The sequence below is a fragment of the Bos grunniens genome, chromosome 22 (genome assembly GCF_055505025.1).
Source record: "Bos grunniens cultivar Pamir isolate PY7600 chromosome 22, Bosgru_T2T1.0, whole genome shotgun sequence".
NCBI classification, from domain to species: domain Eukaryota; kingdom Metazoa; phylum Chordata; class Mammalia; order Artiodactyla; family Bovidae; genus Bos; species Bos grunniens.
Window position 1 is genome coordinate 35091480 of NC_141186.1, and position 27621 is coordinate 35119100.

Sequence of the window (27621 nt, forward strand, 5' to 3'; positions counted from 1 at the left end):
GCTTCATTTGCTATTATTTTCTCCCATTCTGAAGGCCGTCTTTTCACCTTGCTTATAGTTTCCTTTGTTGTGCAAAAGCTTTTAATTTTAATTAGGTCCCATTTGTTTATTTTTACTTTTATTTCCAATATTCTGGGAGGTGGGTCATAGAGGATCCTGCTGTGATGTATGTTGGAGAGTGTTTTGCCTATGTCTTCCTCTAGGAGTTTTATAGTTTCTGGCCTTACGTTTAGATCTTTAATCCATTTTGAGTTTATTTTTGTGTATGGTGTTAGAAAGTGTTCCAGTTTCATTTTTGTACAAGTTGTTGGCCAGTTTTCCCAGCACCACTTGTTAAAGAGATTGTCTTTTCTCCATTGTATATTCTTGCCTCCTTTGCCGAAGATAAGGTGACCATAGGTGCGTGGATTTATCTCTGGGCTTTCTATTTTGTTCCATTGACCTATATTTCTGTCTTTTGGCTACTACCATACTGTCTTGATGACTGAGAACACGTGATTTTAACTCATATCTGAGTCATTTTCATTTCCTGACCATAGTGTCGGATCATGTACTATAATAAAGACACACATTATTAAATATATTTTTCATTTATTTCCCTTCCCCTCCCACCATGAAAAGCTCTGGCATTAGCCACTGCTCTGGGCAAAGCCACTCCTCCCCAATCTCCCAGGGCTTTTAATACATAGATTGGAGTAATCCACTCTTTCTTAACTGGGATTGCTTTTACCACCTAGGAGATATTGAGCAGTGTCTGAAGACATTTTTGGTTTCACAGCTAAGGGGCAGTGCTACTGGCCTCGAGTGGGTGGAGGCCAAGGATGCTGATAAACATCCTTCAATGCGCAAGACAGCCCCACAACGAGGAATTGTATGGACCCAAGTGTCATTAGTGTGAAAGTGAAGAAACCGTAAGCTCATCAAGAGGAAGACAGACTCAGTGAGGAGTTGTCTTTGAGAGCTCTGAGAGCCACTTCTAGAGAGGGGAAACAAACAAACAAAGAAGAACTCACTTGGAAGAGCAAAGAGTGAGGGCAGAAAAGACTGAGCTACCATCTGGGAATATCAAAGAAGAGTCTGGGGAGAACGTAGAGATTGCGTGTTAGGAAGAAGGAAGTCATGAGCCAGCTTGAAGTTGTGAGAGAGTTAGCATCTGTGAGGAAATGCTGCTTTCATTTAGGAAGTAAATCTTCTTTAAGGTTTCTCAAGAGATGTGAGTTAACATTAGATTGATTTAAACTTCTGGTTTCTTTCAATGTGATACTGCTCAAGACAGGGCCCATGAAGTGCTGGCTTACATTATGGTGTTACCCTTTCTGAAGATGATAAAAAGCATTTTAAATTATCAAAATAATTTTGCTTTTTCTTTATGTAAGCCTTAGATCAACATCGCATGCATATACCGTATATAGCATATATGCTTTTCAGTGAGGAGAAAGGAGCAGGGAGCTCAGAGAAACTGATTCAAAGACCCAGAAAGGCTCTAGTAGCAATTAAGCATTGTGCCCAATATGATTGTTCAGTCACTTTTAAAAATCATTGTCTGTTTGTATTTTAATGTTGTCTCTGCCTTCAAACTTTTACTGTCTGTTTGTGTTGTGACATTGGGGTGTGTTTGACGATTAGTCAAGCATTGTATGGTCATTGAGAAAATTGTATAAACATCATCAGGGTTGTTCTCAAACTGGATGCATTTTACTTGTTAGTTTCTGACTATTTTAAGACATCACATGGAGTCTACAGCACTACTCTAGGATCTACATGACATGTATGATGATTTAATGTACTCATCTGAGAAACTTGGGACATCTTGTGCTCCAGGAATTACCCTGTTTAATGGGGAAGGTAGCAAGCATATTCCCTCCAACTGCAAACCTCCTCTGAAATATCAAAGTTTTCCTTAGTGTTTGAATTGAGTCACATGTCAAGAAAAACACATTGCATTCCTTTGCCATAAGACAAACACCATATGTTAAGTTTATTTTTAAAGGGTGGGCAAGAACAGGGAGACCATGTTCCAGTCTGAGAAAATATTGATGCCATGGTGTCAGTGAGGCAAGTTATGGTTTAATTCATACCTGCGGATTAAAGAATGAAAAATGAACCCACATCCCCAGCCTGACATCTGTATAAATGGTGCACAAGGATGGAGGCCTGTCTACCTTCCTTAATGTTCTTGGGATAAAGTAAATACTGAAGGGCTTGACATCTCTCCTAAGCCTAACAAAGCTGGCACAGCTGGTGCCCAGATGCACCAGCTGGGTGGGTGGAAGGTCCTCAGGGCTGGGGGAAAAGAAGAGAAGTGAGACGATGCCCTGGGGCTTAGGGGACTTAGGAGAAATAGTGACAAATTCCTTCTTCTACCCAGGATTGTTCTTAGGAACAACTTAAAAGTGGATGAAGTTGGAATCTCAGTTGTCCCTGCAGCCACCCCTTTCTGGCCATCCTTTCAGCACACTCCCCATTCCATACCCCATCACAGTTTGGAGTATGTCTTAAAGCTACAAATGCACATACCTTCCCCCTCAGCTCTTGCCTGCTCCTATTCATCCTACCTACACCTGGACAAGGAGATTTCGTAGCATGTTTGTTATAGTAGGGAATTGGAAACATCATAAATGTCTAGCAGCAGATGAAATAAAGCATGGCATTTTTATGTTGGTTCCAAGATTTCTTGTTTGTGAAGTGGGAACAGTATTGGCTGCTTATTTCATGAAGTTTCTTGAGGATTAAGTAAGAACAGTTCTTGGCAAACTGTCAACAGTCAATAAGTTGTACTTATTATTATTACAGGGAATACTATACAGCTATTACAAAGAATGATCTACGGTTTTTCTGTAGCAACTGATATTAAGGACAGAAACAAGTGAAAGGCATTGAACACAGTATTCCACTTATACTTTTATTATTAAATTCATAGCAGCACCAAAGTGCTGCTAGAATACAGTTGCCCAGCTTTCAACTCTCATTTTGATGAGCTTCTGACATTCAGTAGAGTGTGCAGAAACAGCATGTGTTCATTTTGTAAAACCTCACAAAACAATACTATACAGTTTCTTTGGATATTTATATGTGTATAAAAGCAGGAAACCACCAGGAAAAGGACAGATCAAACCCCTAAAGAAGTGAAGTGAATAAAATTTGGGGTTGGGTGTGTGTGTGGGTCTGTTTGTGTTTCTTTTATCCTAAAGCATGGAGGTGATAGGGTTAGGGTAGGAGGTAGGAACCATTTAAGTCTTAATTCTGTTTTGATTTTGTACAGGAATACTCATGTGTCACTTGTGCAATAAAAAAAATAGTTTAAAGGTAAAAGGGTAACCTGTGCTCACGTGCTCACTTTTAATTAAGTCAGATGTGTTTTTCTTGAGCAGCATGTCCTGAATCTTCAACCTCAGAATACACATGCCATGAGAGACCTTCCAGAACAGGTCCCTTGTCTCAGCTGAGGGAACCAGTGGTTTGCTGCTGCTGCTGCTAAGTTGCTTCAGTCGTGTCTGACTCTGTGCGACCCCATAGACAGCAGCCCGCCAGGTTCAGCCATCCCTGGGATTCTCCAGGCAAGAACACCGAAGTGGGTTGCCATTTCCTTCTCCAATGCATGAAAGTGAAAGGTGAAAGTGAAGTCACTCAGTCGTGTCTGACTCCTAGCGACCCCATGGACTGCAGCCTACCAGGCTCCTCCGTCCATGGCATTTTCCAAGCAAGAGTACTGGAGTGGGGTGCCATCGCCTTCTCTGACCAATGGTTTAGTTTTCGTGTTTTTTTATTGAAGTATAGTTGATATACAACGTTGTGCCAGTCTCTGCTGTATGACATAGTGACTCAGTTATACACATCAGTTCAGTTCAGTTCATTTCAGTCGCTTAGTCATGTCTGACTCTTTGTTATCCCATGGACAACAGCACGCCAGGCCTCCCTGTCCATCACCAGCTCCTGAGTTTACTCAACTCGTGTCGATTGAGTCAGTGATACCATCCAACCATCTCATCCTCTGTTATCCCATTCTCCTCCTGCCATCAATCTTTCCCAGCATCAGGATCTTTTCAAATAAGTCAGTTCTTCGAATCAGGTGGCCAAAGTATTGGAGTTTCAGCCTCAGTCCTTCAGGTGAATGAATATTCAGGACTTACTTCCTTTAGGATGGACTGGTTGGATCTCCTTGCTGTTCAAGGGACTCTCAAGAGTTTTCTCCAACACCACACTTCAAAAGCATCAGTCCTTCGGCACTCAGCTTTCTTTATAGTCCAACTCTCACATCCATACGTGACTACTGGAAAAACCATAGCTTTGAATAGATGGACCTTTGTTGGCAAAGTAATGTCTCTGCTTTTTAATATGCTGTCTACGTTGGTCATAACTTTTTTCCCAAGGTGCAAGCATCTTTTAATTTCATGGCTGCAGTCACCATCTGCAGTGATTTTGGAGCCCCCAAAAGTACTCTTATGTTTCCACTGTTTCCCCATCTATTTGCCATGATGTGTTTGCCATGAAGTGATGGGACCAGACACCATGATCTTAGTTTTCTGAATGTTGAATTTTAAGCCACCTTTTTCACTCTTCTCTTTCACTTTCATCAAGAGGCTTTTTAGTTCTTCGCTTTCTGACATAAGCATGGTGTCATCTGCACATCTGAGGTTATTGATATTTCTCATGGCAGTCTTGATTCCAGCTTGTGCTACATCCAGTCCAACATTTCTCATGATGTACTCTGCATTTAAGTTAAATAAGCAGGATGACAAAATACAGCCTTGATGTACTCCTTTCCCAATTTGGAACCAGTCTATTGTTCCATGTCCAGTTCTAACTGTTGCTTCCTGACCTGCATACAGATTCCTCAGGAGACAGGTCAGGTGGTCTGATATTCCCATCTCTTGAAGAATTTTCCACAGTTTGTTGTGATCTACACAGTCAAAGGCTTTGGCATAGTCAATAAAGCAGAAGTAGTTGTTTTTGTGGAACTCTCTTGCTTTTCTGATGAGCCAGTGGATGTTGGCAATTTGATCTTTGGTTCCTCTGCCTTTTCTAAAACCAGCTTGAACATATGGAAGTTCATGGTTTACATATTGCTGAAGCCTGGCTTGGAGAATTTTGAGCATTACTTTACTAGCGTGTGAGATGAGTGCAATCGTGTGGTAGTTTGAGTATTCTTTGGCGTTGCCTTTCTTTGGGATTGGAATGAAAACGGACCTTTTTCAGTCCTGTGGCCACTGCTGAGTTTTTCAAATTTGCTGGCATATTGAGTGCAGTATTTTCACAGCATCATCTTCCAGGATTTGAAATAGCTCAACGAGAATTCTATCACCTCCACTAGCTTTGTTCATAGTGATGCTTCCTAAGGCCCACTTGACTTCACCTTCCAGAATGTCTGGCTCTAGGTGAGTGATCACACCATCGTGATTATCTGGGTCATGAAGATCTTTTTTTGTACAGTTTTTCTGTGTATTCTTGCCACCTCTTCTTAATATCTTCTGCTTCTATTAGGTCCATACCATTTCTGTCCTTTATTGTGCCCATCTTTGCATGAAATGTTCCCTTGGTAGCTCTAATTTTCTTGAAGAGAGATCTCTAGTCTTTCCCATTCTATTGTTCTCCTCTATTTCTTTGCATTGATCGCTGAGGAAGTCTTTCTTAACTCTCCTTGCTGTTCTTTGGAACTCTGCATTCAAGTGGGTATATCTTTCCTTTTCTCCTTTGCCTTTCACTTCTTTTCTTTTCATAACTATTTGTAAGGCCTCCTCAGATAACCATTTTGCCTTTTTGCATTTGTTTTTCTTAGAGATGGTCTTTATCCCTGTCTCCTGTACAATGTCACCAACTTCTGTCCATAGTTTTTCAGGCACTCTGTCTATCAGATCTAATCCCTTGAATCTATTTGTCACTTCCACTGGATAATCATTAGGGATTTGATTTAGGTCACACCTGAATGGTCTAGTGTTTTCCCTATTTTCTTCAATTTAAATCTGAATTTGGCAATAAGGAGTTCATGATCTGAGCCACAGTCATCTCCCAGTCTTGTTTTTGCTGACTATATAGAACTTCTCCATCTTTGGCTGCAAAGAATATAATCAATATTTTGGCATATTATATCAATATAATCTGATTTTGGCATTGACCATCTGGTGATGTCCATGTGTAGAGTCTTCTCTTGTGTTGTTGGAAGAGGGTGTTTGCTATGACCAGTGTGTTTTCTTGGCAAAACTCTGTTAGCCTTTGCCCTGCGTCATTCTTCCAAAGCCAAATTTGCCTGTTACTCCAGGTGTTTCTTGACCTCCTGCTTTTGCATTCCAGTCCCCTATAAGGAAAAGGACATCTTTTTTGGGTGTTAGTTCTAGAAGATCTTGTAGGTCTTCATAGAATCATTCAACTTCCACTTCTTCAGCGTTACTGGTTGGGGCATAGACTTGGATTACTGTGGTATTAAATGGTTTGCCTTGGAAATGAACAGAGATCATTCTGTTGTTTTTGAGATTGCATCCAAGTACTGCATTTTGGACTCTTTTGTTGACTATGAGGGCTACTCCATTTCTGCTAAGGGATTCTTGCCCACACTAGTAGATATATGGTCATCTGAGTTAAATTCACCCATTCCAGTCCATTTTAGTTCGCTGATTCCTAAAATGTCTATGTTCACTCTTGCCATCTCCTGTCTGACCACTTTCAATTTGCCTTGATTCATGGACCTAACATTCAAGGTTCCTATGCAATATTGCTCTTTACAGCAGACTTTACTTCCATCACCAGTCACATCCACAATTGAGTGTTGTTTTTGCTTTGGCTCTGTCTTTTCATTGTTTCTGGAGTTAGTTCTCCGCTGATCTCCAGTAGCATTTTGGGCACCTACCGACCTGGGGAGTTCATTTTTCAGTGTCCTATCTTTTTATCTTTTCATATTGTTCATGGTATTCTCAAGGCAAGAATACTGAAATGGTTTGCCATTCCCTTCTCCTGTGGACCATGTTTTGTCAGAACTCTCTACCGTGACCCATCTGTCTTGGGTGGCCCTACACAGCATGAGTTAGGAAAGGCTGTGGTCCATGTGATCAGATTGGTTAGTTTTCTGTGATTGTGACTTTCAGTCTGTCTTCCCTCTGATGGATAAGGATAAGAGACTTATGGAAGCTTCCTGATGGGAGAGACTGACTGAGGGGGAAACTTAAAGATTAAAGATTTACTGAGCATGACCCTGCCCATCAGAACAAGACCCAGTTGTACACATAGAGATATTCTTTTTTTTTTACATATTCTTTTCCATTCTGGTTTACCACAGGACATTGAATATAGTTCAGTTCAGTTCAGTTCAGTCGCTCAGTCGTGTCCGACTCTTTGTGACCCCATGAATCACAGCACGCCAGGCCTCCCTGTCCATCACCAACTCCCGGAGTTCACCGAGACTCACGTCCATCGAGTCAGTGATGTCACTGAGCCATCTCATCCTCTGTCATCCCCTTCTCCTCTTGCCCCCTATCCCTCCCAGCATCAGAGTCTTTTCCAATGAGTCAACTCTTCACATCAGGTGGCCAAAGTACTGGAGTTTCAGCTTTAGCATCATTCCTTCCAAAGAAATCCCAGGGCTGATCTCCTTCAGAATGGACTGGTTGGATCTCTTTGCAGTCCAAGGGACTCTGAAGAGTCTTCTCCAACACCACAGTTCAAAAGCATCAATTCTTCGGCGCTCAGCTTTCTTCACAGTCCAACTCTCACATCCATACATGACCACAGGAAAAACCATAGCCTTGACTAGATGGACCTTCACTGTGCTGTATAGTAGACCTTGTTGTTTATCCATCCTATATATAATTGTTTACATCTGCTAATCGCAAGCTCCCAGTCCCTTCCACCTCCACCAACTCCCCCTTGGCACCTGTACATCTGCTGTCTATGTCTGTGAATCTGTTTCTGTTTTGTAGATAGGTTCTTTTGTGCCATATTTTTGATTCCACATTAAAGTTATATGGCATTTGTCTTTCTCTTTCTGGCTTATTTAGCATGGTAATCTCTAGTTGCATCCACATAGCTGCAAATAGCATTATTCCATTCTTTTTCTGGCTGAGTAGTATTCCATTGTGTGTGTGTGAGACATCTTTTTCCATTCATCTGTCAGTGGACAGTTAACTTGTTTCCATGTCTTGGATATTGTGAATAGTGCTGCTATGAACTTAGGAGTGTATGTATCTTTGAATTAGAGTTTTGTCCAGGTATATGCACAGAAGTGGGATTGCTGGATCATGTGGTAATTCTATTTTTAGTTTTCTGAAGAACCTCTACACTGCTTTCTATAGTGGCTGTACCAACTTACATTCCCACCAGCAGTGTAGGAGAGGTGACCAAGCGTTTAGCATGGGAATGACAAGCTCAAGGTCACACAGTAGAGGGATCTGAGAGAGAAAGAGGGGAACAAGTGACAAGTGGGGTTGTAAAAGAGCTAGTGAAGTTGAAGATCAGCTAAAGTTAAGGGGGCAAGGAGGTTGGAAGAAGAGGGAATGAGTTAGAAGGGTCTTCAGAGTTTTTGTAATCAAGATCCAAAAATATCCAAATCAGCAGGCAAGTTCCTCAGGCTCTCTGCTTCCTATCACTTCCCAGGCAGCTTTTGTATTTGCCTGCTCACCCTCTGAGGCCTTCAGTTGTGTTATTGCTAATAATAGCAAAAGGAGAATTGAAAGATAGCCAGAAAATCTAGAAATATTTATGTTAGAAAAAGATTAAGACCCTCATGAAAGCTGAGGGCCAGATCTCAGAGAAGACCCAGACTCACGGTAGTTTGGAAAGTGTGGGGGTCTGGGGGATGCTGCAAGAGTTGGCAGTACTTCAGAGACAGTGGGACAAAGAGGGGAAAGAGGACTTTCCAAAGTTTTTGTGGGTTTGGAATGTAATCCCCTTTTCATGACATTTCAAAAGACTTCAGTAAAAATTTAAGTGGTTCATTAATATTCTTTGGATGTCACACTTGGTTTTCTGTTGAATGAACAGTAGCCCAACATCCTAAAGTGTGCGCTAAAAATCACCTGTGCTGAGGGAACTAGAAGGAAATACACAACACTCAGAAATGTTGTCAGTATGAGGAGTGGTTTCTGGAACCCTCTCTCCCAGTCGTGCCCCTCAGCCAGCTTCACTCTTTGCTTTCATCCCTTCATCCCTCAGACAGAGGTAAAAAGGAGATGGCAATCAGAGAATGCCCACCTTTGAAATCACTTCTTTCCTAGTAAGGTGAAAAAGGGATTCTATAACAGTACCAATTGCCCACCAAGAATACACTCGCCTGGCTTTCAGTTCTCATCTGAAGAAGCCTCAGACTTTCAGTGGAATTAGAAAATTAAAATGTGCACAAACAGCATATATGTCATATCATTATGATCTACAGGATAAAATACACATACATAAACACACACACACTAAGGGGAGGGGGAAGAAGATCCATGTCCTTGGTTTGTGCTGGCAGAGTACCAGATGAGGGGCTTTAGGACTTAGTACATTCAGTACCCCATTGATAGAAAGGTTAAGGTTATTCTGCTTTGTGATAAACATCCCCCACAGAATCTTGCTTTCTCTGCCCTTGGTTCCCTTGGCCTGGGTGTTATATACCATATTTTCCAGGCAGATCAGAATATTCACTGACAATCATTTGCCAAAGATTACCTGGGTGGCACCTTCTTGTAAGAATGCAAATGATTCTCCTGAATCCCGCACACGTTGAATGAAGAATAAACAACCTTGTTGAAATCATCTACATGAAAAAAAAAAAGAAATCATCTACATGACCTGGAATGCTAAAAGCCTTCAGTTTGCTTGCTATAGTGCAAAACTATGAGAAATATTTAATCTTTAAAAATACACAATGGAATCATAATTTTGCTGCAGGTTCAAAGAGAGCACAATATAACGCAATGTATTTAAAATGTAATGGCAGTGTATATTTTCAAAATGCAAACAGCAGAGAGTTTGATGAATAGCTAAAGAGCACCAGACCATATCTTATCCTTATAAAAGTGTCTCCCATGAATGTTAACTGTATCTCTCAGAAAATTCTTAATATGCTCCATGGCTCAGTGTGTAGACAACAACTCTATAGAAATGTATGTGCCTACCTGGTGTGTGGTCTTTGTCAACTCGAAGTGAAGGTTGTATAAACTTTGGGTGCCCAGCCTTTTACTTCAGAACAAAGAAACAAATCTAAAAGTTTATAGTTTTCCAGACCTCTCATGTACCTAGTGTTTTTTAAAATCTATTTTTGATACAATGTTTTTCTATTTTTAAATAATCAAACCACGTTATTTATAGTTATCTTTGTTTTAATCCATGTTGATGTCCAATTGTATATTTAAAATTCTATTCATTTTATATCATAAAATTGATACATGTTCTTGTAAAAAACATGAATAGAGTGTGTTCAAATACAGGTAAAAAAGACATAAATTTGGGGGGATTTATTCTCTAGAGTCTGGAAACAAGCAGTAGAGCAGCACTAGCCAACAAAACTCTGTTGTGATGAAAATCCATGTTGTCCAATTTGATAGCCACTGGCCAGCACTGGGTCATTATTGAGTGTTTGAAGTGTAGCTGCTTGGGCTGAGGAACTGAATTTTTAAAAATTTTATGTAATTTTGATTAATCTACTGAGACATTCACATGCGGCTCATGGCTCCCATAGTAGACAGCAGAGGAGTAGTGGGTTTGAATGGAGCAGACTCATGCTCTTCCATCCTAGTATCCTCCTGCTTGTGGCTTCTACGCTCAAGATGTCCTCATGGTCCAAGATGGCTGTTGGAGCCAACCGTGAATCCACATTCCAGGCAGCAAGAAGGAATATGGACAAAAGGGCTAGTCACTTCCCTTTTAACGAGGATTCCCTGGTGTCCTACACAACTACTTCTAGTCTACAGCTTGCCCAAAACTTAGTCACATGCCTACACTGAGCCACTAGGAGTCTAGGAAAGATTCTGGTTTTGTTTTTTTTTTTTTTGACTGAAGAAGGGATTTGAGGGTAGGCAGTTGTCTCCCTGCCACAAAAATGTATTATTAAGTCCACCATTCCCATCCATTCCTCCATCCCAACCCAAACTCATTCCTAGTCTGCAAAGATAACTGCAATGAATGATACTGTGTAGAACCTTCTGGCAACATCACTTATATACACACATACTTTTTTTAGCATTTTATTTTTTTATGTACTTTCTGCAAATCACATATTGCATTTTTACAACATTTTTTGAGTCACTGATAGAATGTATAGATCTAGATCATTCTGCTTCATCAAGTATACAATCAGTTCTGTGAGGGCAGGCAGTGTATGTGCTGTGCTCATTTTTATGCCCTAGCTGTAGTTGACTGAAAACATTCAGCATAAAAGTATTCTTTTATGGATATATCATAATTTAGTTAACCCATTCTTTCCTCCTACCGCTAAAATAATAACCCTTCTCAAGAAAAAAACAACTTTGCTTTGTGATCTGAGGAGAGCTTTAGACCATTAACTAAATAAGTGCCATCCATCCAATTTCTTGTCTTCCCAATCAACTGCAAAAATACTCTGTTATGATTTGATTGAATTATTGTAACAACTTGAAACTATGTGTCCATGTTTGTCTTACTCCATGGAGGTGTGCATTGACTCAGAGCATCAGTTAAGGGAAAAGTCAAGCTAGTTGAAAGTTCCTTTAGGGAGAGAACCAGATCACTTCTTTGTGTTTCCAGGCATTCTTTTGGTATAGATGTACTCTACAGCTGGAGATAAATGGTTATATAAATGGTTATATGCACCACTTGGAACAGGAGTGCAGTGAATGGATGTTTTGAAGGGCTCTCACCATCCCCAGCTGTGCCAGCCCCTGGGGGATTATTGTGTGAAAAGTGTAGTTAAAGAAACAAACAGTCTGACAAACAGGAAGCAAGCAATAGCTTTGGAAGTAGACAAATCAGACTTTGACTCCTGGCTCAGCCCTTTCTTAATTGTGTGACTAAGAAAGTCACAAAATGTCACTGAGGCTCAATGACCTTATCATTAAAAGCTGATAGTGTCCTTTGCCTTCTAGCATTGTGTGAATCAAATGGAATATTATCTATTGCCTGCCCAAAGCAGGCTTCACACAATCAGAGCTATGCATGTGGATAACATTATGTGTTTCCAAAATACTGGAATGGATCCTAAGAGTCAGTGGATCAATTTCAAGAGGGAGATCCTTTAAAAAAAAAAAAAAAATATATATATATATATATATATATATATTTATTTATTTATTTGGCTGCGCTAGATCTGTGCTGGCCCTGGGGTCAAACTCAGGCCCTCTACATTGGGAATACAGAGTCTCAGCCACTGGACCACCAGGGAAGTCCCGGGAGATCTTCTTGATGGTGGAGTTGCTCATCAGTATTGAGTAACTCAGACTGATCTGGCCTGAAATTGAGCACATTTTCATTTCTCTATACAGGCATCCTTACAGAAACATAGTCCAAATGAATTTGGGTGGCTCCCTCACTGATGTATTTGGTCCGTGATTTTGGTAGAGGACATAGAGACCAATGCAATGAGCAGGGCAGTAGCAGCCCACCAGACCAGGACTCAGCATCCTAGACTCCAATTCAGAAATATTTCTAAACCAGAATTTTACATTGACCATATGCACCAGAAATCATTAGGCTACTAGCTAAAAATGCAGATTCCTGGAGCCCAGCTAAAAAGAGCAGAATCAGATTTTATGGCAGAGCACATAAAATTAATAAGGTTAATAAGCTTACTAGGTGATTTTTGTCATGGGAAAATTGTAAAACTTTTTCCCCAGAATGATTTAAATTGAACAACAACTAAAGTGAGTAATTGAATACTCCTTAGAATCTATCTTAGAGGTATAGAGATGTATCTATAGAGATAACATGATTAACTGCCACTACACTGCAAAAGTAAGAACACAAAGATACCCATTTCCTCAAGAATATATCAACAACACAATGTGATGCGAACAGGATGGAGATAAGTAAGCAGTCCACAGAAATAGCATAGAGGAAGAAGTGATTAAATCTGGTAGGAGAAGTTTTAAGAAAGACATGATATCTGGGCTGGACTTTGAAGGATGAATAGAAGTTCACCAAATTACCAAGATGGCAGGGAAGCATTTCTCAAGCTTTAATGCATGTCTGATACAATCACTTGGGGATCCTATTAATAAAATGCACGTTCTGTTTCAGTGAATCTGGGTGACACTCTCAGGTGATGGCTTATTAATCACACTTTGAGTAGCAAAGCTCTAGAGGTAAAAATTACATTGGTTATAATGGATCAAATGAAGTTTCCATTTTACCCATAGTGAGGCATGCATTACACATTATGTTGATATTTCCTGACTGTTCTTTTATGAAGAACCAGCTGATCTCTTTCCTTCTGCACAGGAATATCTTCACTAAATACACACATTCCTTAAGCAACCCACCTTGCACCATGGTGTTCCCCATGTAAGAAGCAAGTCACTTCAAAACTCAGCCTCAGCAATTCTGGTCTTTCGGTAAACTGGTCAGTGTTTATTGCCATCTCTTTGTCTGCTTCGGAGAAATGTCTGTTTAAGTCTTTTGCTCTCTTTTTGATTGGGTTGTTTGTTTTGCATATTCAGTTCAGTTCAGTCAGTCAGTCATGTCCGACTCTTTGCAACCTCATAGACTGCAGCACACCAGGCCTCCCTGTCCATCACCAGCTCCTGAGTTTACTCAACTCGTGTCGATTGAGTCAGTGATACCATCCAGCCATCTCATCCTTTGTCATCCCCTTCTCCTGCCTTCAATCTTTCCCAGATTCAGGGTCTTTTCAAATGAGTCAGTTATTTGCATCAGGTGGCCAAAGTATTGGAGTTTCACCTTCAGCATCAGTCCTCCAATGAATATTCAGGACTGATTTCCTTTAGGATGGACTGGTTGAATCTCCTTGCAGTCCAAGGGGCTCTCAAGAGTCTTCTCCAACACCATAGTTCAAAAGCATCAATTCTTCAACAATCAACTTTCTTTATAGTCCAACTCTCACATCCATACATGACTACTGGAAAAACCATAGCCTTGACTAGATGGCAAAGTAATGTCTCTGCTTTTTAATATGCTGTCTAGGTTGGTCATAACTTTCCTTCCAAGGAGCAAGCGTCTTTTAATTCCATGGCTGCAGTCACCATCTGCAGTGATTTTGGAGCCCCCCCAAAATAAAGTAAGCCACTGTTTCCCCATCTATTTTCCATGAATTGATGGGACCAGATGCCAGGATCTCAGTTTTCTGAGAATGTTGAATTTTAAGCCACCTTTTTCACTCTCCTCTTTCACTTTTAACAAGAATCTCTTTAGCTCTTCTTCACTTTCTGCCATAAGGATGGTGTCATCTGCATATCTGAGGTTATTGATATTTCTCCTGGCAGTCTTGATTCCAGCTTGTGCTTCATCCAGTCCAGCGTTTCTCATGATGTACTCTACATATAAGTTAAATAAGCAGGATGACAATATACATCCTTGATGTACTCCTTTCCTGGTTTGGAACCAGTCTGTTGTTCAATGTCCAGTTCTAACTGTTGCTTCTTGACCTGCATACAGATTTTATCAGGAGGCAGGTCAGGTGGTCTGGTATTCCCATCTCTTTCAGAATTTTCCACAGTTTTGACTGTGATCCACGCAGTCAAACTCTTTGGTGTAGTTGATAAAGCAGAGGTAGATGTCTTTCTGGAACTTTCTTGCTTTTTTGATGACCCAACAGATACTGGCAATTTGATCTCTGGTTCCTCTGCCTTTTCTAAATCCAGCTTGAACATCTGGAAGTTCACGATTCACATACTGTTGAAGCCTGGCTTGGAGGATTTTGAGCATTACTTTGCTAGCGTGTGAGATGAGTGCAATTGTGCAGTAGTTTAAACATTCATGAGCTGCTTGTGTATTTTGGAAATTAATCCTTTTTCAGTTATTTCATTTGCTATTATATTCTCCCAGTCTGAGGGCTGTCCTTTCACCTTGTTTATAGTTCCCTTCACTGTGCAAAAGCTTTTAAGTTTAATTAGGTCCCACTTGTTTATTTTTGTCTTTATTTCCATTACTCTAGTAGGTAGGTCATAGAAGATCTTGCTGTGATTTATATCTTAGAGTATTTTGCCTATGTTTTCCTCTAAGAGTTTTATAGTTTCTGGTCTTACATTCAGGTCTTTAATCCACTTTGAGTTTATTTTTGTGTATGGTAATTGGACGTGTTCTAGTTTCATTCTTTTACATGTAGCTGCCCAGTTTTCCCAGCACCACTTACTGAAGAGATTATCTATACTCCATTTTATATTCTTGCCTCCTTTGTCAAAGATAAAGTGTCCACAGGTGTGTGGGTTTATCTCTGGGTTTTTTATCTTGTTCCATTGATTTATATTTCTGTTTTTGTGCCAATACCATACTGTCTTGATGACTGTAGCTTTGTGGTATAGTCTGAAGACAGGAAGGTTGATTCCTCCAGCTTCATTCTTTCTCAAGATTGCTTTGGCTATGCAGGATCTTTTGTGTTTCCATTACAAATTGTGAAAATTTTTGTTTTAGTTCTATGAAAAATGCCATTGGTGATTTGTTAGGGATTGCACTGAATCTGTAGATTGCATCTGGTAGTATAGTCATTTTCACAATATTGATTCTTCCAACCCAGGAACATGGAATATCTCCTCATCAAAGACATTATATTGTCTTTGATTTCTTTCATCAGGGTCCTATAGTTTTCTGTATACAGTTCTTTTGTCTCCTTAGGTAGGTTTATTCCTAGATATTTTATTCTTTCTATTGCAATGATAAGTGGGATTAATTCCTTAATTTTTCTTTCTGATTTTTCACTGTTAGTGTATAGGAATGCAAGTGATTTCTGCATATTGATTTTGTATCCTGCAACTTTACTAAATTCAAAATTCACTGATTAGCTCTAGTAATTTTCTCATAGTATCTTTAGGATTTTCTGTGTATAGTATCATGTTGTCTGCAAACAGTGAGAGTTTTACTTCTTTTTCAGTCTAGATTTGTTTTATTTCTTTTTGTTCTCTGATTGCCACAGCTCGGACTTCCAAAACTATGTTGAATAATTGTGGTGAGACTGGACACCCTTGTCTTGCTCCTGATCTTAGAGGAAATGCTTTGTTTTTCACCGTTGAGAATAATGTTTACTGTGGGTTTATTATATATGGCCTTTATTATGTTGAGGTAGATTCCTTCTATGCCCATTTTTTGAAGAGTTGCTATCATAAATGGGTGCTGAAAGTAATTTTTAAAGGTTTTTTTTTTTTCCTTTTTGGTCTGTTTTCTGTGTCCTTTTTCTTCTTTTCTTTACCACAGCCTCAGATTTACAGTTTTTTCCTTTTTCTGTCCTCAAATTAAGCAATAGTAGAACATCTTTCTCACATAAAAAAACCTGGGTGCTCCTCAGTCCTTTCCTTTTTTAGTGATGCTGACAGAGATTGGCTCTTTCTTTGTTCTCTTTGTTACCTTCTAAGAAATTTTCCCTGTAATTACAGCTCTAAGCTTAACCCCTCTCTTGGGCTCCAGGCTATTCTGCCAACTGGCAGCAAAGCATGGAATGGTGGTTATGACCCCAGACTTCAGAGATAGATAAACCTAGATTACAATCCAGGCTCTCATATGAACTCTGTGACCTTATGCAAATTGCTTAACCTCTCTGAGCCTCGGTGTCTTCACAGAGGTATTAGAGGTGAAAGAGGAATAATAAAGGTACCTATCTCAAGAGGGTGTAGAGAGAAAGGAGTCTACAACACTGTTGGTTGGAATGTAAGTTGGTGTAGCCATTATGGAGAGGAATATGGAGGTTCTTTCAAAAACTAAAAATAGAATTACCTTATGATCCTGCAGTCCCACTCTTGGGCATATATCCAGAGAAAAATTCTAACTTGAAGAGATGCATGCACTCCAATGTTCATAGCAGCACCATTTACAGTAGCCAAGACATGGAAGCAATCTAAATGTCCTTTAACAAATGGATAGATAAAGAAAATATGGTACATATATGCAATGGAACATTACTAACCCATAAAAAAGAATGAAACAAAATCATTTGCAGCAACATGAATGAACCTAGAGATTATCATATTAAGTGAAGTCAGGCAGAGAAAGACAAATGTCATATGTTATTACTTACATGTGGAATTTTAAAAATGATACAAATGATCTTATTTACAAAGCAGAAATAGACTCCCAGACATGGGTAACAAATTCATGATTACCAAAGGGGATAGCAAAGAAAGTAGATAAATTAGAAGTTTTGGATTTTAACTCTGCTCTCACCTCTAGGCCCACATGTGGTTCCACCTGCCCACACACCTGCCCCTTTGCTCAATAATGAACAACTATATATATAAAATAAATAGCAAGAACCTACTATATAGCATAAGGAAATATATTCAATATCATGTAATAACCTATAGTGGAAAAGAATCTGAAAAAGAGTATATATGCACAAGAGAGTATATATATTAATAAAAGAGCTATATGTATATATGTATAACAGAATCACATTGCTATATACCTGAAGCTAGCACAATATTGTAAATTAAATATAATTTAAAAAGTGGTTATTAAAAAAGGTACCTATCTCATGAGCTTCCCAGGTAGCTCAATAGTAAAGAATCTGCCTGCTAAGGCAGGAGACATGGATTCCATCCCTGGCTCTGGAAGACCCCCTGGAGAAGGAAATGGCAACCCACTCCAGTATTTTTGCCTGGGAAATCCTGTGGACAGAAGAGCCTGGCCGGCTACAGTCCACGGGGTCACAAAAGAGTTGGACACGACTTAGCAACTAGAAACAACAACCTGTCTCATAGCATTTATGAAAGTAACAATCAATTCTATGTAAAAGGCACAGTAGCTGGTTTATGATGATTATTCAGGAAGAGTAGCTACATAGTCGTCATGCTCACCCACCCTCCTACTGTAACCTCCACCTCACCACCCTGTGCCTACCCAGATTGATGACTTCATGCCCTGGTATCTGCCACCACGCCCCCACCTTCACACGGCTTCTCTCCTCCATACTGTACTACCCTGTGTTTTGCCTGAAATCAACTCCTGCTGTTTATTTCTTCTAAATAACTCAATCATGTTTGCACAGAAAAGCAAGTACACCCACACAGACTACATGTTTGCTGTCTCTCTGTGTTCCATTCAAGCCTTGTGGACAAGCACAACAGGCAAAGCAGCTTAGGGAGAAAAAGTACTTGAACACATTTGCCAAGCAAAGGTGCACCCATGGCAACCCAGGTACACACAGGAGGATAACTGAGATTTATCGGTTAGGAGTCTGACAGCCTTTACTCCTAACCGCATCTGCCTGTCTCATATATCTGAGGTGACTAACTTCTGTTCTGTGTCCCATAGTGCCGTTGCTTCCTGCTATAATGACAGCCATCATATAAGGACAGTCTTTTCAAAGACTTGCCACTTGTTTTAAGATGGACCAAGGATGCTTAAATAATCATTTTGTTACAAAATCAGTTAAACTGCTTCAACACTTACCTCCGCAAGTATCCCGATCTTCGTATCTGAAGATTCTTTGTAGCACAGATGGTGAAAGGCAGGCTGGTTCAGAAGGCTGGTCTGGCTTTATTGCCCTTTGTCCTGAAATAGACTGTCATGGGTAGGTAGCCAGTGATGGAGAGGATGGGGAAGGTTAACCTCCCTACTTTTCTTGTTCCTATCAGTCTAGGGTAGCTGACGTGTTTTTTTTTCCCTAGCCTGGTGCTTCTCAAACTTTCACAAATTTATTGATTCATCAAAAAATGTTTCCTAAAAAAAAAAAAAAATTTCCTGCCTGCTTCCTATGCACAGGAACAGGATCCACGAGGGAGGTGCTGGCTCCAGTGCAGCTCCTCGACTTCTCTGTGGCAGAGGTCCTGGGGGCATCTGGCTGGAAGGGGAGGGCTGGGGCCCTTTCTGGGAAGCCAGAGGTGCACAGCCAGGGTTTCTCCTTTAATTACCTACTTATTTGGGGTGGTCTCAGGTTCAGCTTCTTCTCTGAGGACCTAAAGAGGGTCTGAATCCCACCCCCAACCCCACCCCCACCCCCGGCTTTGGCCCTGCCCCTGAATGTGAACCATGACAAAGAGGATGCTTCCTGGCAAGGGAGTTACAGTCTTCTGGTGGAAGAAACAGACACTAAATGAGGAAGTAAACCCCAAATTGAATAAAGGTGTGAGAAGTGCTATGAGAGGGATGAAGAAGGTAGCGTGATAAAGAATAAGGAGAAATGCTAGGGGAGGTGACATTAAAATGGAATTTGAAAGGAAGGGATCAGTCACACAAAGGACAAAGGGGCAGGTGTGTTAGCAGGTGGAACCACACGTGGGCCTAGAGGTGAGAGCAGAAGGGCCTAGGCCCGCAGGTGGGAAACCAGGGCTGAGCAGTAGTAGCTCAGGTCAGAGCCGAGATGGAATCATGTCCCATGTACACCTGGCTAAGGGGTTTGTGTTTTATACCCAGTGCAATGGAAAGCTAAGGTTTAAAAAGCAGGACAGCTCCCTGCCCTTTTTTAATTAAATGAAACCTTATTCGGAAGACATATTTTAAATGATTAAAGCAGACCTTTCTGATTGAACTGAGGAAGGGGACCCTGAGCTGGTCTGAGAAGACTTCTCCTAAGCTACTCCCCAGGCACCTCCCTGGCTGTACAGGACACAGTTAACTTTCCATTCCTGGCAAAGGGAAGGCAGTGCTGGTATTGAAGGCTGGGAAAGATTTCAGCTAGGAGTGAATAAAAAAAACTGGTGTCAGAGGCTGGAGGCCAGGTTCTCTGGAGGAAATGGGTTTGAAATGATGCAGGGCAAGACTGTTACATGGTTTCCGTTAGCATTATTCAGCATCCTCAGCTAGGAGTAGAAAAAGTGGATGGTTAGAGTTAGGCAAGATGGGTGTGACAAAAGCTCTAAAATGTTGGCTACATATCGATCCAGGGTTGTTGAAAAAGAGAAAAACTCAGGAGAGGATTTGAGGAATAAAGTAGGGCAAGAGCATTGAGCCCACGAGGAGGTTTGACTGAAGATAGGCTTGGAAAAAGCATGAAAGATGTCACAGAAGAGATAATCAGGAAATGTTGGTTGGAGATGTGCTGGGTGACAAGATCTAAAATCCATCTTGTGAGTTCCTAGGGCAAGTGATGGTCAAGATTGCTGGGGCAGAAGAGGACCAGGAGCACCAGGGCTGCTGAAATCATGCAGCTGGTGGTAGGGAGGATGGAGAGGAAAACTGTAGGCTGGATATGAGTGCTAGTTCCTCAGCATACTGTGGTAATGAAGGTGGGAAGAGGGTGACATGACTGAGTTACATAGTCTTAAAGAAAAGTTATTTTGTTTTAATTCACCTCGATTAGTATTTTAGACCCTCACAAGTTTACAAAGAAAATGCAATCATTACCTTTGTATCCATCAGTCAGCTTAAGAAATAAAGCTGTATACCAACACCATTGTAGCCTCGTAGGTAAATCCTCATAGATTCATCCCCACTCCTGCCCCTACCAAAGTAACTACTATTAAATAGGTCTTATCATTGCCTATCATTTGTGTTTTTGCTAAATTTACATGTATCCTTACAGCTTTGACTTCCATGTTTTAAACTTTTACAGAGATGATACTGTACATTTTTCTATAATTTCCTTTTATTCATTCAACATTGAATTGTGAGATTCACTCAAGTTGAGATATATATATAAGTATATATATATATGTACACTCATACACATATACACCCACATGTACGTATACCTACTTCAGGTTCATTCACATGTAACTACTGCATAGTTTTTCACTATATGGATATAAAATTCATTTCTCATTGTCTTTGGTGAACATTAAGTTGTTTCCCAACTTAGTCATTTCCAATCTTGCCCCAGTTTACACATACCTTGTTGTGCCTCTGGGTGAGAGTTGCTCTAGGCTCACCTAGCAATGAAGCTGTTGAGCCCTAGAGAAAGGGCTTTTTTAACGGACTTGGATACTGCCAAATTGTTCTCAGATGTGGTCATAAACATTTATACTCCATCCAGGAGTCTAAGTTTCCATTACTTCAGATTATCATCCCCACTTGGTATTGTCTAACTTCTTAATTGAGTGTGAAATGGTACTTACTAAGGTTCTGGCATGTATTTCCCTAATTAGAAGTGGAGTTCAGCATCTCCTCATGTTTGCTGTGATGTTCATGTTTCCTGGTCTGTGGATTGCCTCAATGTATCTTGTTCCCATTTTCTTTATATTGTATGATTTACCTTTTTACTAATATATAGCATTTCATCATATATTCTAGACACTAATCCTGAGTGATATATGCACTGAAAACTTCTGTTTTTTTGTTTGCTTTTGCTATCTTTGATTGACCCATCTTCTTAATTTTTTTTAATTTTATTTTATTTTTAAACTTTACATAATTGTATTAGTTTTGCCAACTATCAAAATGAATCCGCCACAGGTATACATGTGTTAACCCAGACAAATTTATCAAGCTTCTCTAAGCCATATTTTAAAAATTCTCAAAAGAAAAGTTTTAGAATGAATGTGATCTAGAAGCATCCGTGATAAGTTAGGGGAAATCTTTTTGTCATAGGTTATAGAAAGGAAGGATGATGTCAATGTATGGCAAAACCACTACAATATTGTAAAGTAATTAGCCTCCAATTAAAATTAATAAATTTATATTTAAAAAAATAAAGGAATCAAAGAGAGCCATCAGAAAAAAAAAAAAAAGGAAGGATGAGTGAGTGACCTATACTTGAAAAGAAGACTTCTAAGAGGTGAGAGATTTCTAGGAAAAAAAAAAAACTAATATAAAGTGATATATTATGTCAAACAAAGAGTATTCTAAGGATTCAAGTTGAAGAGAATTGGCGAGGGACATGCAGGACAAGGAATCTTAAAGAGGTGGTGAAGAATGAGCCAGGTGCAGGTGGAGAAAAAAAAGAAATGTTTGGAAAAGGCTTACCTCTTAGCCAGTGACTCTGAATGCCAGAAATAAAGGAGATAAAAATGAAGAGGGACTTGTATGGATCTCTTCACCACAGGGCTCTTCACAAACTTTACTGTGCACCTGAATTGCCTGGGGATCTTGTTGAAATTCATACTGTAATTCAGTGGATCTGCAGCCCAAGATACTGCATTCCTAACAGATTCCCAAGTGATGCCTGTGCTGCAGGTGTAGGGAGCAGTGAGATTGTGCACCATCCTTTGCAGTCAACATTTTAACAGCTTTTCTCAAGATAAACTATGTGATCTCAGAAAAAGTATTCAGAAACCAACAGATCTACAGAAAATTTTCTTTGACCTTGCACATTTCTCTCATTCCTTCCTTCCAGAGCACAATCCTTCCCACTCCTTTGCAGTTTCCCAGATCTCGAGACTCGAGTCTTTGAATAACAAGGTAGGAGACCACTGCTCTGTTACAAGAGAGTTGTGCTGACTTTTGGCCTAAGCAGATCCCTGGACAGGGTGACAAGAACTAGGCTGAACTGTCTAGGGCTTTGGCAACTGAGGAAACTGAGCTACCTTAAACTGATGGTACACAAGTCTTTTAAAAGGAAATGAGATGGACTGGGAGTTTGGGATTGACATGTACACACTGCTGTATTTAAAATAGATTGCCAAAAGAACCTACTATATAGTACAGGAAACTCAGCTCACTATTCTGTAGTAAATTAATTGGAAACAATTTGAAAAAAAATCGGTAAATATATATGTATACCTGAATCACTTTGCTGTATACCTGAAACTAACACAACATTGTTAATCAACTATGCTTCAATATAAAATTTAAAAAAAAAATTAAAGAAAATTTGAGGGAAATGCCTTAAGATTAAGACTGGGCTCCATCAGAGAGGGTGGGGGAGCTAACCTTACTTTCCAAGGAAGCTGGATAGGTCACAAAGCTTATTGTAGACAGAGTTGTCCTGGAAAAAGACTGTCTGAAAAATATGACATTCCAGGTGTTTGATTAAACAGTGACTTCAGCTGCTTCAGGCACTGAGGCTAGCTGAATTAATATTCCTATCCTAAGGAGACATTATCATGAATGGCATCCAAAAAAATTCCCGAGAATAATAATTTTTTAGAGTTTATTTTTCCCTGAACTGTAATTATTATGAGCCACTTGTTTGTTTCTAAATAATCACACATTATAAAATAATTTGTATCTATAAGCTACAGTAATGTGTACATTCAGCTTTAGAAATAAGCGGTGCCCAGGGCTTTAAAGAAATGAAGGAAATTGATGTTTTCATTGAGAGTTTGTCATTTACTAGTTTAGTAACCTGGGGGCACAGGCACTTCACTTCTTTGGATCTCAGTTTCTTCATCTATAAAATGAGGGAAATGATGTTAATACTGTCTAAAGATCCAGTCCATGGTTTTCCTTTCATTTAGTTATTTTTGTCTCATTTCGGTGGAAATTTCTATACAGGAACTATGAGTGTGAGCTTTAATGTGCTCATCAAATGCTTGGGTCCTTTAGTCTGACAATCTGGGAAACCGGAGAAAAAAGGAACCATCCCTGAAAGAAGCTGCGGAAATATTCTGGCTTAAACTAGCCTGTTGCTGATGTGCTTGTTTGGTCTGTCCAAGGCCGTTTTAGTTTATGTGAAGAAAAGCTGTAACCAACCCAAGGATTCCAAGATCTCTCTTGGAATTCAACTGATGTAGTTTGAAGGTGGTTTTGTTTTCCTCCTTGAAACTGATTATTATTCTGAATAGACTCAGTCAACTGTCTTATTTTCTTGTTATGCTGAATGAAGATGCATCTGTGCACTTGTAGGGTATTTATTGCTTCAGTTATGAATTCAGTTCTCCTGGATATAGCTCCTATATTGGGTCTTTTCCCATTTTTTTCATCTTTTCTTTTTCTTTTCCCATAATCTTTACTGGTGGCTATCAGGACAGTAGCAAAGAGTTGCAAATTGTCTTAAATTCAGTACTTCGTTTGTTTAACATCAACCCCTGGCGTCAGGGGCGTCTGTGTTTCTTCCTGTTTGTTGTTGTCTCTTGTGCAAGAAGGGAAACCAGACCAAGCCCTTGGAAGACACTGAACACCATGGCATGGAAAAGTTTATTGTCTTGTAGGCTCATTCAAGGGTTTCAGACCTTGGAGATGAAGACAGGAATTTAAGTGGCCTCAAAGATATCCCACTTTCAGGAAGACACACGGGTTCAACTGGGAGGCAAAGATTGAGTTTTAGATGATGAGAGCAGCTCTTCTCTTTTGCTACCAAAGAGATTTCAGAACTGGGCCTTCCCATGCAGGAGAGAAAAACACCGGGGAGAGGGGAATTCCCTCAACAATGACCACCAGTGCTAGAATGCTGAGCTGCCATTACAGCTCACGGAGGTGTCCAGCTGGAAATACTGAAAAGCTTTTGGTACCCAGTGGAAAACTCCAGAAGGGGTTCCAGGGTTAAGGGTCACATATGTAGCCTTGAAGGCTCTGTGTGACAGAGTTGTTTTTCTATCAGCACTTGACAGGTGTGTCGTGGACAGCACGTCTGACTCCTCAGGGGAGCTGACAAAATGTCAGGGCTCTACGCCCAGATTAGTTGAGCCGTCAGTCACTTCAGGCCCTTGTACAAACAGTTACGAGTCTCTCGGCCCTTCCTTTCCATTCAGGCTTTCTTTCAAGTTAAACAAAGTCACTGACCATCACAAAGGAAATATTCATATCATTGTATGGAGGAAAAAAGGTGCAAAATGGAACTGTTTACTTTGCTGTGTTTGGATTATAAACAAATATTCACACCTGTGCTGGGCCTCCAGCTGATGAAGAACTCAGCCAACTATTTGAAACAGACACATTTTCATACTTTTCATAACTTCCAGTCACTTTCGCTCAGATTGCCAAGACTGAAAATTAAAAGACGAAGAAGAAAAAGAGCAAACATTCTGTGGATAATTAACCACAAGAGGAAAATTGCTAAATTGGTTGAACTTCATAACCAATCTGTGATATAATCATTTCTGTATTCACCAACTTGCTGGAGGTAGAATACCTTTAAAAGGAGTCTTTACACAATTGATGGCGCTGATAGATTGCTCCAACACGTAAAGTGAAAGAGCAATGAATGCATTTCACCACAATATTCATGCCAAGTACTAAAGTTGGAATAAGAAGCAAAGTGAGGAAAACTAACATGATCAATTGAGTAGAAAAATGTGGCCAAATAAACCTCACCAAAGGTAGTCTCTTGGTCTCTTGTTTTTAAGTCTGGTCAGCTGAGTAGCATAGTAACTCCATGGCATCCAAATATTGATTGGGTATCCAACATTCCAAAGTCTGCTGACTACATAGGGACAGCTTCTGTCAACAAACAAATAAGCCCTTTGCTGCTTCAGTCTGTGCAGTTAAGTGAATCTTTTTGAAAGATCTTCAAAGGTAATTGCCTGGCTATTTTTAGAGGGCACTGTTACCTTGCTCAGTTTCCTCTCAGATCTGTACAGAGTTATTTGCTGGATTTTAATTTCCTGGAATTCAGAGTTGGCTTAGGGACTGAGTTAGTTTGCTCAGAGCTGCCAACTGGTAGCCAGACACTACAGCGGACACAGCCAATGAGGTTGTTCGTGTGATGGTGGAGCACCATGGGTGGTCGTCGTGTTCACATGGCTGACTCACCTGCACAGCCCCAGGCAGGTCCGGAAGCAACTGTGATATTTGGCGAATGTTAAAAAAAATAATAATAATAATACATAGCCATTTTCTTAAATGAAACCTGAAAGATTTGTATTAGATGTTTAGACTGGAAATTACGCCCCTGAGTCTTCCTTCTTTCTGTAAACACTAGTTGTGGTTATCACTCACAGAACCATTTTGTGGTCAGTCCCAAGGGTATTGTAAATGAATTTTGCTTGAAATGGCATAAACATTCATGGAGTGAGTGAGGATGAGGCCAGACTCAAAAATGAATGAAGCAGGGATCCTGGCCTAAGTTTTCTTCTACCATGCAGAGGACCCAACAAGAAAGATCGTTTTTAACATGAGAGGAGCTATGGAAGTTCTAAAGAGGGTTCTAAGGAGTTTTCTTTGAGGTGAGTAGAAAAGGAGATTGATGAAGAAGAGATGTTAATCCCAAGGCAGGGTTTCTCAACCTCAGCACTATTGACATTTAGAGCCAGAAAGTTCATTGCCGAGGCTGGCCTCTGTGCTGTAAAATGTTGAGCAGCATCCCTGGCCTCTACTTTCTAAGATCCCTGTCACTCACATACACACACACACACACACACACACACACACACACACACATACACACACACACACACCTGGCCTCTACTTACTAGATCCCTGTGAGAGACACACATGTGCTTGCACACACACACACACACCCCAGCTGTCACAACCAACATTTCCTCATTCTATTGCAAAATGTCCCATGAAAACAACAACAAAAAATCACTCCTAGTTGAAAAGCACTCTATGCATTCTTAAAGTTGAACCAAGATGCATGTTAAAAATAAACAGTTTCCCAGGCCTCACCCTGACTCTGCTGACTCAATGGCTGCCTAGAAGTGGGACCCAGGAGTCTGCCATTTAGCAAGTTCCCCAAGAATTCTTAGACTCATATAACTGTTAAAACAACTGCAGGCATAAATGCTACCTATTTGGTAAAATAACTCTTCTGATAAATGGATGGAGTATGACTAATGTTTAAGAGTAGCTCTTGGGAACTTGGGATTACATATTTCTATAGACACAATTCAGGTTGATATTCCTATTCCCCTACTGAAGCTTCACAGTGGGGCTTCACAGTGCAGCTTTACAGACAAGGGAGCAATAACTGAATCCCAGCCCTACCATAGGGAAGTTGCATAGCCTCTCTGAGCTTCATTTTCTTCCTCTTTGCAATAGAGTTGCTAGAGCTTTCTTGAGGTTTAAATTCTGCCCCCTCACCTTCATTGAGATGAATCTTCTTTTCATTGAAGTTTCAGTTTAAATCTACCTCCTTCATGGGGCCTTTCCTGACTACACAGTGGTTCTGTCACATTACTGGATTTTAATTCTGTGCATAGCATTGATTCTGTTGTTTGTTTTGTTTAAGAACTTGTTGATTATCTCCTCTTACTAGAATAGAAGCTTTAGGAAAGCAGACACTTTGGGTATCTTGTTCACTGCTGTGTCCTTAGCCCCTGGAATGATGTCTGGCACACAGTAAGGTCTCGGGGACTATTGAGTGACTCATGTGCCGAGGACCTTGTACAGTGCCAGGCATTCAATAGGTGCTCAATAAATGCTAGTCATGCTAATTATTTTTATTTAAATTTCTTTGAGATGACACAAGATTTTGATCTAGAAAATCTCCCTCCATTCACAAAGGAGGTGGTAGAGGTCCCATGACCGTGGACTGCTTTTAATCAGGGGTCAAGGAACAAAACTGTTTGGATATTTCAAAATTTCCACTATCATATTTAAGGCTGTTTTCTCTTTCTCTGGGATTCTCTGGTAGCTCAGTCAGTAAAGAAACTAACTGCGTGCAGGAGACCCACACAAGGGTCCAACATGACTTAGTGACGAAACCATCACCACCATTCTTTCTCTAGTGCCAATAAAACATGATTACTTATTTTTAAATGAATTCTGTCATAGACAGTAATGAGAGATAGAGTGCCTTCTTGATTTCCCTCTTTTCATTGG

General features: G+C 40.1%; 1 protein-coding gene across 9 annotated transcripts in view; it reads left to right on the plus strand.

The window, feature by feature from the left end:
- Window positions 1-27621, plus strand: part of LOC147348281 (uncharacterized) — a 434645-nt gene that overhangs the window by 213658 nt on the left and 193366 nt on the right. For 5 of the 9 annotated variants that reach the window (XM_086366965.1, XM_086366966.1, XM_086366962.1 and 2 more), the window contains exon 3: window positions 22313-22377. The exons of the other annotated variants lie outside the window; for them this stretch is intronic. In XM_086366965.1, the coding sequence (XP_086223091.1) occupies window positions 22313-22377 (65 nt within the window). The remainder of the gene's footprint in view (window positions 1-22312; window positions 22378-27621) is intronic. 9 annotated transcript variants of the gene reach the window in all.